Here is a 14,677-nt window from a genome sequence, read left to right as displayed (position 1 = left end):
AACATGTCTAATCAAACTTTCACAAGAATAGAAATAGAAGCAACATTTGAACAAATAATAGTAGAGAAAATTTTCCAAAATTGATTAAAAACACCCATCTACAGATTTAGAACGCCAAAGTCCCAAACAAATACACAAAAAGAAATGAAAGCATATAAAATCAGAAGGTTAAGTCCTAAGAAATTCATACATTGATAACATTTTTAAATTAAGAACTTTGGAACATCAAAGGTCTTCATAGAGTGAAAAATCAAACTGAAATGGGGGAAGATATTTACAACACATGTAACAAAGGATTAACATCTAACATTAAGACAAGACTGTGACAGATAAATGGGCAAAAGCAATAAACAAGCATTTCAAAAGCGAATCACAAATGGTTAATTAACATATGAAAAGATGCTAAACCTCATTAAGACTCAGAAAATTGCAAATTTCGCTCCAATGAGACACTACCATTTCACACTCACCAGACTGTCAAAAATTAAAAAGTTTAATAAATCAAATGTGGTGGACATATTAGTGTTCATTTTATTATTCCTTAAACTGCACATTATATACGCTTTCATATGCACATGTTTCATAACTAAAATTGTTAAGTGTCACCTGAGCAATAAAAATATTTCTTCGTAAGCCTGATGAGAGCAGTTTCAGTGAAATACTGGGCATGAACACCAGACTGCACAGGCTGAAAGGCTCTACAAGATAAAGGCGTAAAGCTAACTTACAGACAACTATTTCAAGCTTACCTATGAGGCTGGAAAGGCAGAGCTGCAACTTTAGGGAATGTCATGGTGAGAGTTTCTGTTTTATTTTTAAATAAAGGAAACTGGATTAGGTTTAGAAACATCTAGAGGGAAAGGACGACAATGAATAAAGTGTCCCTGGTTTGTCACAAAGATACATAATACAGGGATCAGGAACAGGTATTTCCTTTAGGGATGAGAGATACTTTGTCCTTATCCCATCATTCCTAAGCCCCATCCACTCCAGTCACAATGGTCTACTTGCTCCTCCTTCCAGCAAGCCTCTACCTCGGGACTTCTATATCCTCTACGGAGAATACTCTTCCCCAGATGGTGCAAGGCTTGCCTTTCACTCTTTTCTTTCCCCAAATGTCAACTCAGTGAAGTGTTCCCTGACCACTATGAAACTGAAATCCCATCTGCACTCCCTGCCACCACTACTCTTGATACTCTTATTCCTTTTCCTTGCTCTATTTGCCTTCATAAGCTCTTAATACTCTACACATGATAGACTTTATATTGTTGAAACTCTCTACCTCCATTGTATATAAGCTCCAAAAATGCGGCAACTGCAGTCACAGCGCCTACTAATGCTTGACACAAAAGTAGCTCAATTAACACATACTGAATGAATATGGACCCTGCTTGAGGAAACTGAAGAAAAAGTATAAAGGAAATGACGCTGTAAGATTTGAACAAAATGAAGTAACGCACAAAGAATAATCAATTTGTTGCCCACAGAAGAGGTGACATTTGGGTTAAATCTTGAATCATGAGTATGCGAAGTGCAAGAAAAAGGTGCACATTCCAAGAGTGGAACATGGGAGGTCTGAAAGGGCCTTGCACATTTGAGAAAGAAGGTACATTTGGAGAATGGCACACATAACAGTGACCAGATTTTAGCTAACCTTACAATATACACAACAAAGGACGCATTATATCCAACTTCTCAACTCTAAAAATCATTTTCCGAATTATAGTTGTTCAGTTACTTGTTTTATTTTGCAGTAAAGAGTACAGAATACAAAATAAAGTTAACACAGAATTACTGGAACTATTCCCTTTACTCACTGCAAGTTTGAGTAGAGTTAACCTATGTATTTTTTTAACCAAACTGTAAATCAAATGTATAACACTCAAAGTGAAAATACTGCTTTCAAAGGTCTCAACAGCAAGTATTATTCAAAGAAGTCAAAACTAAAAATTCTGTACGGTAGGAGAGAGCAGTTGGGTGGGGAAAGGGGAATGGTCAAATTCAACTGCTTATTTAGTAGCAGATACTCCCCATTTAACCATCTGAGTTTTTGAATGGGCTTGCATGCTGTCATAAATAACTTTCACTTATTACTATGTTTTCAACTAGTCTATCGTCCTTTTATCCACATCACTACTTCTTTCGGACACTCACCTTCGTTTTAAACCTAACTCGATTTATTTTCAGGATTCCTATTTGAGACAGGAGGCTCTTGTGTGTTACACACAGAGATAAAACCTTGGAAGATCGTATTCCACAGTTCAAGAGCCCGAGTAGTCAGTACTGGAGTATTTAAGCACAAGATAGGGGAAGCGGTGGATGCCCCGGTGCTTTGGGATTCCTACTGCCAGTGGGTGGGGACCCAGGGAGTTCCCTGGGTAGGTTCGAGGTCAAAGCTCAGGTTTAAAGCCAGGGGGGCGGGGCATGCACCAAGAACCTCGGAGAGGTGTGTGGGCCCTAAAATGCGACTGGGAAAAGAGGGGCGCGGCCACTCGAAAAGACTCACAGTAATAAGCCACCACAGCGTCCCGCTTGTCATGCTCCTGAGCCGTCCTCAGATGATGCTGTATGCTCTTAAACTGTGCGGGCAGCGGGGGCAGCGGTGCAAGCGCGGCCATCTCTACTCAGAACTCACCACTTCCTACTCGCGCGCCACCGACACTTCCGCTTCCGCCTGGGCGGTAGCGCACACGAGCGTTCAGAGCAAATCCTGCCCGCTCTTCCGTTGCTCAGCGACGTCAAGACAACTACGGATCCCCAGCTGGGACAACCTCAGTGTGCTCGGTTCTCGGCGGTTAGAGCCCACAAAACACTGAGCATTTTGGCGCCTATGCCGCGCATGGCGCTAGCGCTCTCTGCTGGTAGGAGGAAGGGTTTTTGTTTTGTTTCGCTTTTTGTTTGGTTTTTCGTTTGTGGCAAAAGGAAGGATAGAAAAGGAAAAACAAGAAAATAATGTATGTTGACTGGGAGAAAGTGTAACGGCAAAAATCGCCTTTGGTGTCATTCTGGAATTACCACTTCCAATTAATATTCCATGTTAATATTCCATATAATAGTGTCCGTTAGAAGCCTTTTTGATTTTAGAAGCTTTAATTTCAGTAATTGCATGAGAGAGAAATAATGTGTTTAAATTGTAAATTAAATTTTTCTGTGTTGACATACTGGATAAAATAATCAGATTTCGCCCCAACTTAAACACTAAACACATGAAGCGTAAAGAAGATTGAACTTTTGTTCTCAGCTGTCTAGTATGTATTTTACTGAATGAATAACCTGTAGATCACCTTTTTTTTTTTTCTTGGAAAGTGATTAACAATTTGCAAAATATTTTCATATTTATTATCTTTTCTTAATGTAAGATAGGGTGTTTTAATGTAAGATAGGGTGTTTGGGACTTTTTCAACGCTGGTAACTCTTAACCATTGTACAGTAGGCATCAATTTTTCCTTCTACCCTCAATGACTTCAATTCTCTTCCACTCCTCTCCATCCCATACTTATATCCTTCAGAACTGTATACTTTATTTACTTCCTCAAATAACCTTCTTCTTTATTTTATCTCAGTCCTCAGTTTTGAGGATTCATCTTAAAACTAGTTTGCACTAAAATCACACTATCCCCAAGAGCCAGAATCTCCAGCTCGGAAATTCCCCTCTGCCTACTATTTTCTGATCACTCTCTCATGCCCAGAAGAAACCGCTCCATGTCCTTATATTATCCCACTCCACATACGTTGTCTAGACCTATTTGTAAAGTCCATCATCTTATTCTGGGTGGGGCTTTTTTACTCAGTTCTGTCTTCAGGACTAAAGTTTGCCAGTCTCTTTCTCATTTGCATACATTCATGCGTACTCTTATTTGCATACCCTCATGAGCAGGGCTGAGGGAAAAATGAGAAAGTGAAGTGGTTGGAATTGGATTTTACTCTCTGATCTGCCAATATATGCTCTTTTCTTTTCTTTTCCTTTCCTTTCTTTTCTCCTTCCTTCTTTTCTTTTTTTCTTTCTTTCTTTTTTTTTTAGACAGGTTCTCACTCTGTCACCTAAGCTAGAGTGCAGCACACTATCAGAGCTCGCTGCAGCCTTGAACTACTGGGCTCAAGGATCCTCTTGCCTCAGCCTCCTGAGTAGCTGGCACCACAGGCACATACCACCATGGCTAATAATTATTATTTTGTTGCCTGGGCAGGTCTTGAACTCCTAGGCTCAAGTGATACTCCTGCCTCGGCCTCCCAAAGTGCTGAGATTACAGACAAGAGCCTCATACTCTCTTCTTTCTAAATATGCTACCCCTTTCATGAGATGATAATAGATTTGATGGAGAACAGTACAGAGATAGTGTAACACACATTGAAATTAGGCTATGAAACAAAGTAAATATTAATGACTATGAGGTTGCTTTTTCTTGTTTTACTATGATATTTTACTACAAAGACCTAAATTATTCTTCTCCATTCATCTCAGACCAGTTTCTGAAGGATCTGACATCACCCTCCAGAACTGGGCTAGAACCTTGGCAAGTAAGGGGAGGGCAGAGCTATAGGACAAAATAGGGGGTGAGGGCAACCATAGGGAGAAGAAAAGGGAGAGGAACTAGAGCTGACAGGTGTTTCGATGGGAAAAAACTTTTTGTACCATTCCCTAGACTCCATGTTGTGATCATCTGGCAATAATAATATTCTGTGTCAGTTTGGTCAGAACCATCTTGGTGGCAAATGACAGGGCATCAGTCAATGTAATCAGGATAATATATCTATAGCTGTATCTTTTTAATATACTGTATGTAGTAGAAATTTGGCTTCCAGTATCATGAGACTTACATCCTATTATTTTAGCATCCCCACAAGTAGAAATAATTTTTCCTTAAAAGTTCCAGCAGAAGAATGATAGGGAAGACCCTGAAAACTTGGTCAGGACCATTTGCCACCAGATCCGCCCATGGCTGGGACATGCAGACATTATAAACATTACATTTTATGTTTTAAACATGGATATTTAGTTGTTCGGCACCATTGAATTACATTAGCACGTTTAAAACGATAAGCTAACTATATGCGAGCAAACATATTTCCAGTCTCTTGATTGTTCCCATTCCATATGCCTATCTTCATGCCTGGTCTACATGATTTTGATTATTGTACCTTTAAAGAAGTCTTCAGAGTATGTAATGTAAGTCCTCTGTCAGTTTTTGTTCTTGTTTTTGTTTCCTTTGCTTTTTCAAAATTGTGTTGGCTATTCTAGATCTCCTGTATTTCCATATAAATTTTAGAAACATCTCGTCAATTTTTATATAAGTTTCCTAGGATTTTGACTGGAATTATATTGAATTTATAGATCAGTTTATAGTGACCAAAGTTACAAATAAGTAAGACTTCCAAGCCATGGATGTGACATGGTTAATTTTTCCACTTAAAATGGTACAGTGGCTCACGCCTGTAATTCCAGCACTTTGGGAAGCCAAGGTGGGTGGATCACCTGAGGTCAGGAGTTTGTGATCAGCCTGGCCAACAAGGTGAAACCCCGTATCTACTAAAAACACAAAATTAGCAGGGTGTGGTGGCACATTCCTGTAATCCCAGCTACTTGGGAGGCTGAGGCAGGAGAATCGTTTGAACCTGGGAGGTGGAGGTGGCAGTGAGCCAAGATTGTGCCACTGCACTCCAGCCTGCGCGACAGAACGAGACTCCACCTCAAAAAGTAAAAAATAAAAATTAAATAAAAATTAAAATAAAAAATCTTTAATTATTTTCATCACTATTTTGTAGTTTTCATTGTGCAGGTCTAGCACATATTTTGAAAAGTTTATCGCTATGCACTTCATATTTTTTGATTCTAGTGTAAATGATTTTTTTTACATTTAAATTTTATTTTTTATTACTCTATAGAAAAATTATTCTTCATAAGTTTATTTATTTAAGAGGCAGAGTCTTGCTCCGCCAGCCAGGCTAGCGGGCAGTGGCACAATCATAGCTTACTGCCGCCCCAATCTCTTAGGCTCAAATCATTCTCTCACCTCAGCCTCTGGAGTAGCTGGGACTACAGGCAGGCACCACCATGCCTAGCTAATTTCCTTATCTTTTGCCGGGGGGGTCTTGCTGTATTGTCCAGGCTAATCTCAAACTCCTAGACTCAAGTGATCCTCCTGGCTCCACCTCCAAAAGTTCTGGGACTACAGGCATGAACCACAGTGCTTGGCTTATAAATTTAATTTTCTGGAACATTCTTTAGAATTTTCTATGTACGTGATCACGTCTGTGAATAAAGATATTTATTATTTTGCAATTTATATATTGTTTGTGTTATTGTACTTATTGAATAAATATATATTTAGTATGTATATGTTTATTTTATTTTTGTCTTATTGAATTTTAGTTCAACGTTAAACACAAGTGGGAAAAGTAGAGAGCCTTGCCTGTTTTGAGACTACAGGGGAAATTGTTAATTCCTGTAGGTTTCTTTAGATGCTATTTATCAAGCTTAGGTAGATCTCGTTTAAAGTGAGAGGTTTAGGGTTTTTGGTTTGTTTCATTATAAATGGGTGTTTATAACTTTTCATTTCAGGGATAAATCCCACCTAACATGCTGTATTATTTATATATATATATTGCTGGATTCTATTTGTAAATATATTTTTGCTAAGAATTTTTAATATCAACATTATGCTGGCCTCCTTACATGAAATGGCAAATATTCTCTTCTAATTCCTAAAAATGATTTTGGAGTATTATTTCTTCCTTAAAGATTTAATGGAATTCACTGCTGAATTCATCAGGGCCTGACATTTCTTTATGGGAAAGTTTTGGATTTAAAATTTTAAAAATCCATATATGGATATTATATTTTTTATTTATATCTGTCGATTTTTAGTAGTTTGGAATTTAGAAATGTTTTCATCTAAGTATCAAAAACTTACTGACCTAACATTGTTCTGGATGTTTCCTTATAATTGTTTCAAGGTTTTACTATAATGTCCCTTTTCTGATTTATCTTATGATTTTCATTTTCTCCCTTATTATCTCATATTATCAAACCAGAAATTTATAAGTTTTATTAATCTTTTCAAAGAACGAGATTTTGGTTTAACTGATTTTCTCTATTGTCTTTGGGTTTTATATTGCTGTGTTTTATATTCGTATTTTTATTTGCATCCTTCTATTTAATTGGAATTTGAAGTATCTTTTAAAAACTTCAGGCTGGGCATGGTGGCTCATGCCTGTAATCTCAGCACTTTGGGAGGCCGAGGCGGGTGAATTGCGTGATCAGGAGTTCAAGACCAGCCTGGCCAACATGGTGAAAACTCATCTCTATTAAAAATACAAAAAATTAGCTGGGTGTAGTGGTGGGTGCCTGTAATCCCAGCTATTCAGGAGGCTGAGGCAGGAGAATCGCTTGAACCCAGGAGGCAGAGGTTGCAGTGAGTTGTGATCGCGCCAGTGCACTCCAGCCCTGATGATAGAGTGAGACTCCTTCTCAAAAAAAAAACAAAAACAAAAACAAAAAAACCCAACAACTTCAGAAAATGAACAGTAAAAATTACTATATAATGTCTTTTCTAACATAATATTTAGAACTTCCAATATTCTGCCAAACACTGTTTTAACTGCTTTCCACTTATTTTGATAAGTTGTAATTGCAATTTTGTTTAAAGTAGTTTTTAATTTCCCAGGTATTTTTTTTCTTTGATCCATGGGTTAATAAAAGTACGTTGTTAATTTTTCAAACATTCGGATGTATCCCTGATATCTTAATTTTATTAATTTCTAGTTTAATTCCATTGTGACCAGAGACTATAGTCTGTATGAATTCAATCCTTGAGACTTTCTTATGGACTTCTTTTGGTGAATGTTACAATGAGCTCTTTTGGTGAATGTTACACACACACTTGAAAAGAATGTCTGTTCCGTTGTTGCTGAGTGGAGTATTCTATAAATATCAATTAGTTCAAGTTATGTATTAATAATTTATAATCTTCTATATCCTTTCTGATTTTCTATTTACTTTGTCAGTTTAGATGCTATTACTGAGAGAGAAGTGTTGAAATCTTTAGCTATAATAGGATGTATTTCTTTTTTCAATCTACCAGGTATTGCTTCATGCATTCTGAATCTCTATTAACTGGTGGCATACATATTACAACTATTATGCTTCATGATGAAATTATACTTTAAACATTATGAAATGTCTCTTTAATCTCTGTCATCATTCCTTGCTGTAAAATTGACATGAGTTTTCTCATATTAATATAGTCAATTGAGCTCTCTGATGCTTAGGGTTTGCATGATACATCTTTTCCTATTTATTTTCTATAAAATATTTAAGATTTTAAAATATTAAACCTTAAAATATTTAAAAATGTTTAAAGTGGAGTTCTTGTTAATAATTTGGTCTGGCTTTTAAAAAACACATTTAGTCAGAAAAATTAGTTTTCATATTGGAATATGAATTTTTATATATTCAGGACTATATAGCTGTGTGCTAACAATTCTGATATAATTACTAATAAAATGAAATCATAGTAGGTCGGTAGTGAATTTCCAAGACTGTCTAAACCACCTCTCTCATCTTATCTCTGTCTTTAAACATAACAATATGTAGTGTTTAGTTCAAAGAAGTAGAGGCAAGCAAGGTTTCTTTGGTGGCTTAGAGATGCCATCCTTCCACCTTGTCAGTTGAAGAGATCAAGAGCTCAGGGAGGCTGAGGAAGCTAGATTTTAACGGATACTACAGTAAGGTGAGAGCTGGAAAATGAGAGAGCTCCAGAGATCTGCAAAGGGCCTTTCAGTGAGTCCTGATCAGTGCAACATCTTTAAATATCTTTCCAGAAAAATAACTAATTGAAAGGATCAAAAGGAACAATACTCACGATTCATACAACACTGAGAATATTTGCTGTTCCCAAAGTCAGAGTGGAAAAATCTCTTAATAAAGAGATATATGTTGACCATGCCCTACCCTAAAAGATGAATCAGAGTGAGAATAAATCCAAGTGTTTATCTATGATTGGGCAATAATATTAAGGGGAAGTCTTCCGTGGGATTTTTTGGAAAAATGATCTTCCCTGGGAAAGAATCCTGAGAGGCAAACCAGAATAAGGTCCTTTTGCCCTATCTCCCTTCTTGCCTTGGACAGAGAGAACCTGTTTCCTGTAGCAATGGCAATTTGTGTCACCACCACAAGTCAACCAGCAGGAGGGAAGAATTCAAGATTTTTGAGACTAGTGAAAGGGTAGTATTTCCAAACCACAAAAGAGACATCTGATAGAGCACTCAGAAAGGTTCTTCCTTAGTATTGGGGCAAAACTGGCCTTTCCATAAGTACTACCCTGGTCATATATAACAAAGCTTGAAAGGAAGCAGAAAGGATCATCTGTTTCCAAGTAACTTAACTGTGCTCCAGAATTAAGTTGAAGAATATTTATGAGAAGAAAAATAACTGGCATCCAACAGGATAAAACACACATTGCCTGATATTCAATAAAAAATTACCAACCTTGGAAAGATGCAGCAAAAATAGGACCCGTAATGAAAATGTGTATGTTTGCCAGCAGATTGGCAGGAGCATTCCACCTTGAATGCGGGCAATCAAAGGGCATGTTATCTATATAGAATTTAAAAATAAGGATAAAATATTAAACATGGTTGCTGTTTATTAACACCAACGGTTAGTTATTCTAAACAAAGAAAGTCAATACATATCCTTTGTAGAGTGGACAATTTTTACCAGTCCCCACCCTGTTGGCATGCCACTGCTATAGTATGATTTTATAGCTCACGTGCTAGATTATGATTTTATAAATGTATTAAACCTTGATGATCTTTTTTTATATGAATTTTTAATGCAGTACTTGTTAACAAATAGATATCAGCAGCTATTTGTGGAATGAAGATAAGTTGGATTTTCTCCTGTGCTCTCATGCAGAGAAAACCTCAATGATGAAAACCTTAGATCCAGAAATTCATGATATCAAACATAGGCTGCATAAAGCTTAAGGAAAAATGGAAAACCTTAGTATCCGAGTATACTCATTTCCCTACTAAGTTGCCAGTATAAAGCAGTAATACATAAGGATTTTAAATAATATCAAATGAATCAAATGATTGCTGGTAAGGCAGGCAGATAAAAAGAAATGCACTAAATCAATATACAATTCTCTCTGAAATAATTTCATAGCTATTGAGGAAGTCTAACTTAATATAAACACAGTGTTCCCTTTTGATAAATATAGAAGTTATAGTTACAGAACATCTGTGGGCACAGAAAGGTTTATTTTTCCTGAGAAGAAACAACGATCCCATGTGCAGTATTATCCATAGCATTTTTTATTTATTTGGTAACTATATTTCTATAGCATTTTAATATTGAAACTTTCAAGAAAACGATTGAATAAAATTTTAAAAATGTAATTGTTCAATTTCTTCAAAGTAATGGTCAAACTATAGAATTACTCCTTAATAATTAATTTATAACTTTTGTGCTTAAATAAGTTATATTTTACATGAATGCAAAATAATTACACCCTCAAATTTAAAACTGTATAGTTCCACAGAAAGGAAAATATGAAGATCTGGATTATGACTTTGGCCACCCAAATTAACCTACCTGAGCATCAATTTTCCACTTCGTAAAACAAGACAATAAAAGTTTCTCTGGCCACAAAAAACTGATCAATTAAGATGTATGTGAGAGAGCTCTGTAAAAGCACCATTTAAAAATAAATTAACAGTAGTTCTGTGTACATTTTCTAATAAAACTGATCAAAATTAAAATAAAATGAAATATTTCTTCAAGAATCCTTATCTTACAACCAGGCATTATATTTTATAGTAGATGTAAATTTCAGACACATTGAAGTAAGTTTGTTTTGAAATTTTGGTACTCACTAAGTACAATAAAACTAAATAAAAATGATAAAGAACGGTAGCATGACGATAGGTAATCCGTTCTTTGGTCATTGTCTGAATGGAAAGTATAATCTTCTAAATATGATCTCAAAAATCTCAGCAACACATAATACCATTGTAATTGCTGTAAATGTATACATTGCAATGAGAAAAATGGTTTTTTCAAAGTGTTCTGGAACCATGCATCTTACAATCATGTTTTCCCCAAGAAATCTAGCATCACACAGGTAAAGAGATTTTACTTGGAAACCAAAGAGGTAAATCTGAAGCCAAAATGCTACTGCCTCTAGACTAATTCTTAATAAAACAGAGAGTATATAAATTACAGTGCAAATAGGCTTTTGAAGAATGCATTCTTGATTGATGCTTTTACATGCAGCATAAAGATGAAAAATAGCTCCAGGAACCAGGACAATCACTAGTTGTAATGCCCAGAACACCTAAAGTATGTCAGAAATATCTTAGTAAATCAATTAATCAATATGTAACTAAAAATACACCTAAAACGCCACTAACTCTCAACAGAGACTAACCTAAAAAGTCCAAGTTTCATAAATATCGTATATATGTCTTAATATAATGAAGATAGTAATGTCAAACATATTTATTGTGAAAACATAGTCATATATTACTGTAACTGCCTCTTAATGACTGATAATGATGAAGTAGTTTATTTTATTAGCCAGTTAATTTCTATATTCCAAATATAGGTCTGGAGAATAATGATAACATTAGTAGATAACAAAATGCCAGAATTGGAAGAAACTCCCCAAAACTCAATTTATCTGAAATATACAGCTAATTAAAGAAAAAGTAACATAATCCTTAAAAAAAACAAACAAACCCGTTAGGGTATTTTTCATATTATGACATTATTTTACATTTAAAGAGAAAATGAGTTTGTTGTAGAGTTAATGTTTATGTGCACACAGAAAAACTTGCTTGTGGAGTGATTGGCCTGAACTGATTGTAACAGAAGAGATTAATTTCTCTTTTGTCTGTATCGCAACTGAAGTGCTAGGTCTCATTCCCATAAACTGCAAAGCCTAGCACCCCGAGGAAGAACATTCGGATTGATCAGAAGAAAAGGGAGTGGAATTGACCAATCACAGTTGGAGGTTTAACCTGTTATGGTTTTAGGAGAAAAAAAAATCTTTTAAACACAAACATTAAAGGAGTACATTTAAAAAAAAATCCTTATATCATATTTAAAAAATGTAAGATTCAAGAAGTTTTGAAGCCAAATTGACCCTTAGAGATCATCAAATCAAATATAATTCCTGCATTATGAGATTTCTCACTCTTAAAATATGAAAAGCAACATTTGATAGGGACATGTTGCTAATCAAATGTGTAATTTTGGAAATATTTAAACAGCTTTGAACTCAATTAATATCCCCACCACCGTAATCCATTTGCAGTAAAATCAGAATATCAAATACTTCTTTTTGAAAATTAGATAACAAATCCAGTAGTAAGCTCAATCCATATACTACCTTAATAACCAAATAATGTTTATTAATTGTAATTAAAGCTTTTTTCCCTACTTCTTAATTATGGAATTGAGAGCGTGAGCCACACTAAAACAACAACATCTAAAGATACTTTCTGAATTTTTCTCTTTAGAGTTTTAAATTCAGAATATTTTGAAGTATATGGTTGACACAGTATTCTCCATAGATGTAGAGAATTTATTCACCAAGACTTATGCAATTCAGGTTAAAATACTCAGAAAAGACTCATACAATTGCTTTTCTGTTTGTATAATACTTACACATCCTTTATAGAAGTTTTTGATGTAATTTAGAGACATGTCTCAGGAGATGTTATCCTGGCATTACTGCAGGTTAATTCTCGACCCACATTGCCAGTTTGCTTCTGCCAGAATCAAGCTCTTTTATTCTCTCAGGACTCTTACAGCAGAAAACACTCATCACTACAAGTTTCTCTCCCCTCTTCCTTTTCTCTTAGATCTCTGGGGCCCCATTCAACTTTCCTATCTCTGTCCCAAAACAAAACAAAAACAAAGAAACAAAAGCAGAGAGCATGTGGCCAATCTAATAATCCCTTGACTTACACTGTCGGCATAGCCAGCCAGGAGTGCCAGCAAAGCAAGAGACCAGCCCCACAAAGGTTCTGAGCACTCAACGCTTCTACAATTATGTAAAAATGGACTGTATCTAAATTAGTGGGCTCTTTAGCTTGGAGTTTTCTCTGATAATGTTGAAGTAATCTTTTTATTTTCCTTTTTATTTTATTTAGGTGCGTCCTAAAGGATAAGTACATGGGAAATATTCCTGATTCTTTATTGTTTACTTCCATAGAGTATAACTAATTTCTGGGAAGTCTTAAGAAATTGTAACACAGGATATAATAACTATTGCATTATTGAATATTATTGATGTATTGCTATATTTGTCTAGTTGTTGAATGCTTGCCACAGACATGGAAAAATCTGTAATTAGATCTCTGGGCTAAGGAAAAAGATAGCAAACTGCTAATTAAGGCAAGACCAGGAGCTAGCACATATCATGAGAACAATCCTTCCCATCCTTTCTTTTGTCCTTCAGTAGATACATCATCTATTAGACATTGTTATGGGTGTTGAGGACCAGCAGGCACCAAGACCAGTAATTACCTTCTGACTTACATATCTGCTTACTATCTTCCATCCACCTATAATGTCATACAGCTAATTGTTGATTATATTTGCTTTTTTTACTTGCCTTTCTCATTTTCTTGTGATCTACCAAAGGTTGTAACTTCAGACAATGTCATTGCCTTCTTCTAGCAAGTGGAGAAATGACTGCATGATACATGTATTTGTAACCAATAAACAAGGGACAGTGTTCTTGTTGAATAGGAGTGCTGTGCTGGATAGGAAGAAATAAAAATAGACAGCTTAATGATCCCTCAGAATGGTTAGATAAAAGATATTTGTGTATATTCCCATCTTCTCAGAATCAGAATTTCAGGTTTACTTTGTGTTGATTCCCAAGAAGGGACATCCAAAAGCCCTAACAACTATTTGCATAAGAAGGAATAGTGCTTTGGCTTTTACCATTGTACAGTAGTGAATGCTATTGTTTAGTCAACTGTATACAATTGTCAGACATGTAGAAATCATCAGTGCCTCTTTTCAGGAGTGTATAAAATTGTCTTGAACCTTAATTGCATGTGTAGAAGAAGGGAGTGTAGCATCATTGTCATTGCTGAGATCTACAAGGGGCCAAATAATTAATACCAATCTTTCTCTTACATGTTCTGATCCAATTGGGTAATAAGACAAAGGAATAAACCATATGTGGGCCAACATATCACACATAAAGATTAGGCTGAGGAGGGATGTTGCTTATCTTTTTAGGAAAGTGTGATCTTTAGTGAGACTGGCCTCAAATGTATGGCAATTGGTAAGGGTGTTTATTCGAGTGACAACCTGGGTTTCTTGCATGCTAATGGCTGCAGGTTCCATAGCCGCAGGTTCCAAAAGCAGAAAAAGGGCGATTCTCAATATTCTCAAAGCACAAGCATTGTTTAGCACTCAGCTTGCTTCATGTTTGCTAATGTTACATTAGGCAAAGAAAGTTTCAAAATGAACCCAGGTTTGAGAAACATCATCTACCTCTTGATGGATCTGTGAAGTCACGTTGCAGAGGTGTGAATGTATGAAAAGAAAGTATTTGTGGCCAACTTTATATTCTATCACAATGTGCCCACTGATTATAAATATTAACATCCCTCCCGCATGTCTTCACTTTCATTACAGGATGCCAAAACT

General features: G+C 35.8%; 3 protein-coding genes across 5 annotated transcripts in view; 1 reads left to right on the top strand and 2 right to left on the bottom strand.

Annotated features, from left to right (window-relative positions):
• VTA1 (vesicle trafficking 1) overlaps positions 1 to 2,664 on the bottom strand; it is a 76,890-nt gene extending 74,226 nt beyond the window's left edge. Inside the window, exon 1 of the mRNA XM_038000813.2 lies at positions 2,507 to 2,664. Coding sequence (XP_037856741.1) covers positions 2,507 to 2,618 — 112 coding nt within the window. The 5' untranslated portion in view covers positions 2,619 to 2,664. The remainder of the gene's footprint in view (positions 1 to 2,506) is intronic.
• A 119-nt stretch (positions 2,665 to 2,783) lies between these two features.
• Positions 2,784 to 14,677, top strand: part of NMBR (neuromedin B receptor) — a 67,396-nt gene continuing 55,502 nt past the window's right edge. For 2 of the 3 annotated variants that reach the window (XM_038000812.2, XM_008006841.3), the window contains exon 1: positions 2,784 to 2,861. The gene's annotated coding sequence lies outside the window, so the exon portion shown is untranslated. Of the gene's footprint in view, positions 2,862 to 6,370; positions 6,446 to 14,677 lie in introns of all 3 variants that reach the window. The other variant, XM_038000810.2, reaches the window with a different exon arrangement.
• Positions 10,947 to 12,712, bottom strand: GJE1 (gap junction protein epsilon 1). Its single transcript, XM_038000814.1, is given in 3 exon segments — positions 10,947 to 11,339; positions 11,830 to 12,024; positions 12,674 to 12,712. Coding segments are annotated over 3 exon segments (627 nt in total).

Source organism: Chlorocebus sabaeus, chromosome 13, assembly GCF_047675955.1.
Source record: "Chlorocebus sabaeus isolate Y175 chromosome 13, mChlSab1.0.hap1, whole genome shotgun sequence".
NCBI classification, from domain to species: Eukaryota; Metazoa; Chordata; class Mammalia; order Primates; family Cercopithecidae; genus Chlorocebus; species Chlorocebus sabaeus.
This window is presented reverse-complemented; position numbering and strand designations above follow the sequence as displayed.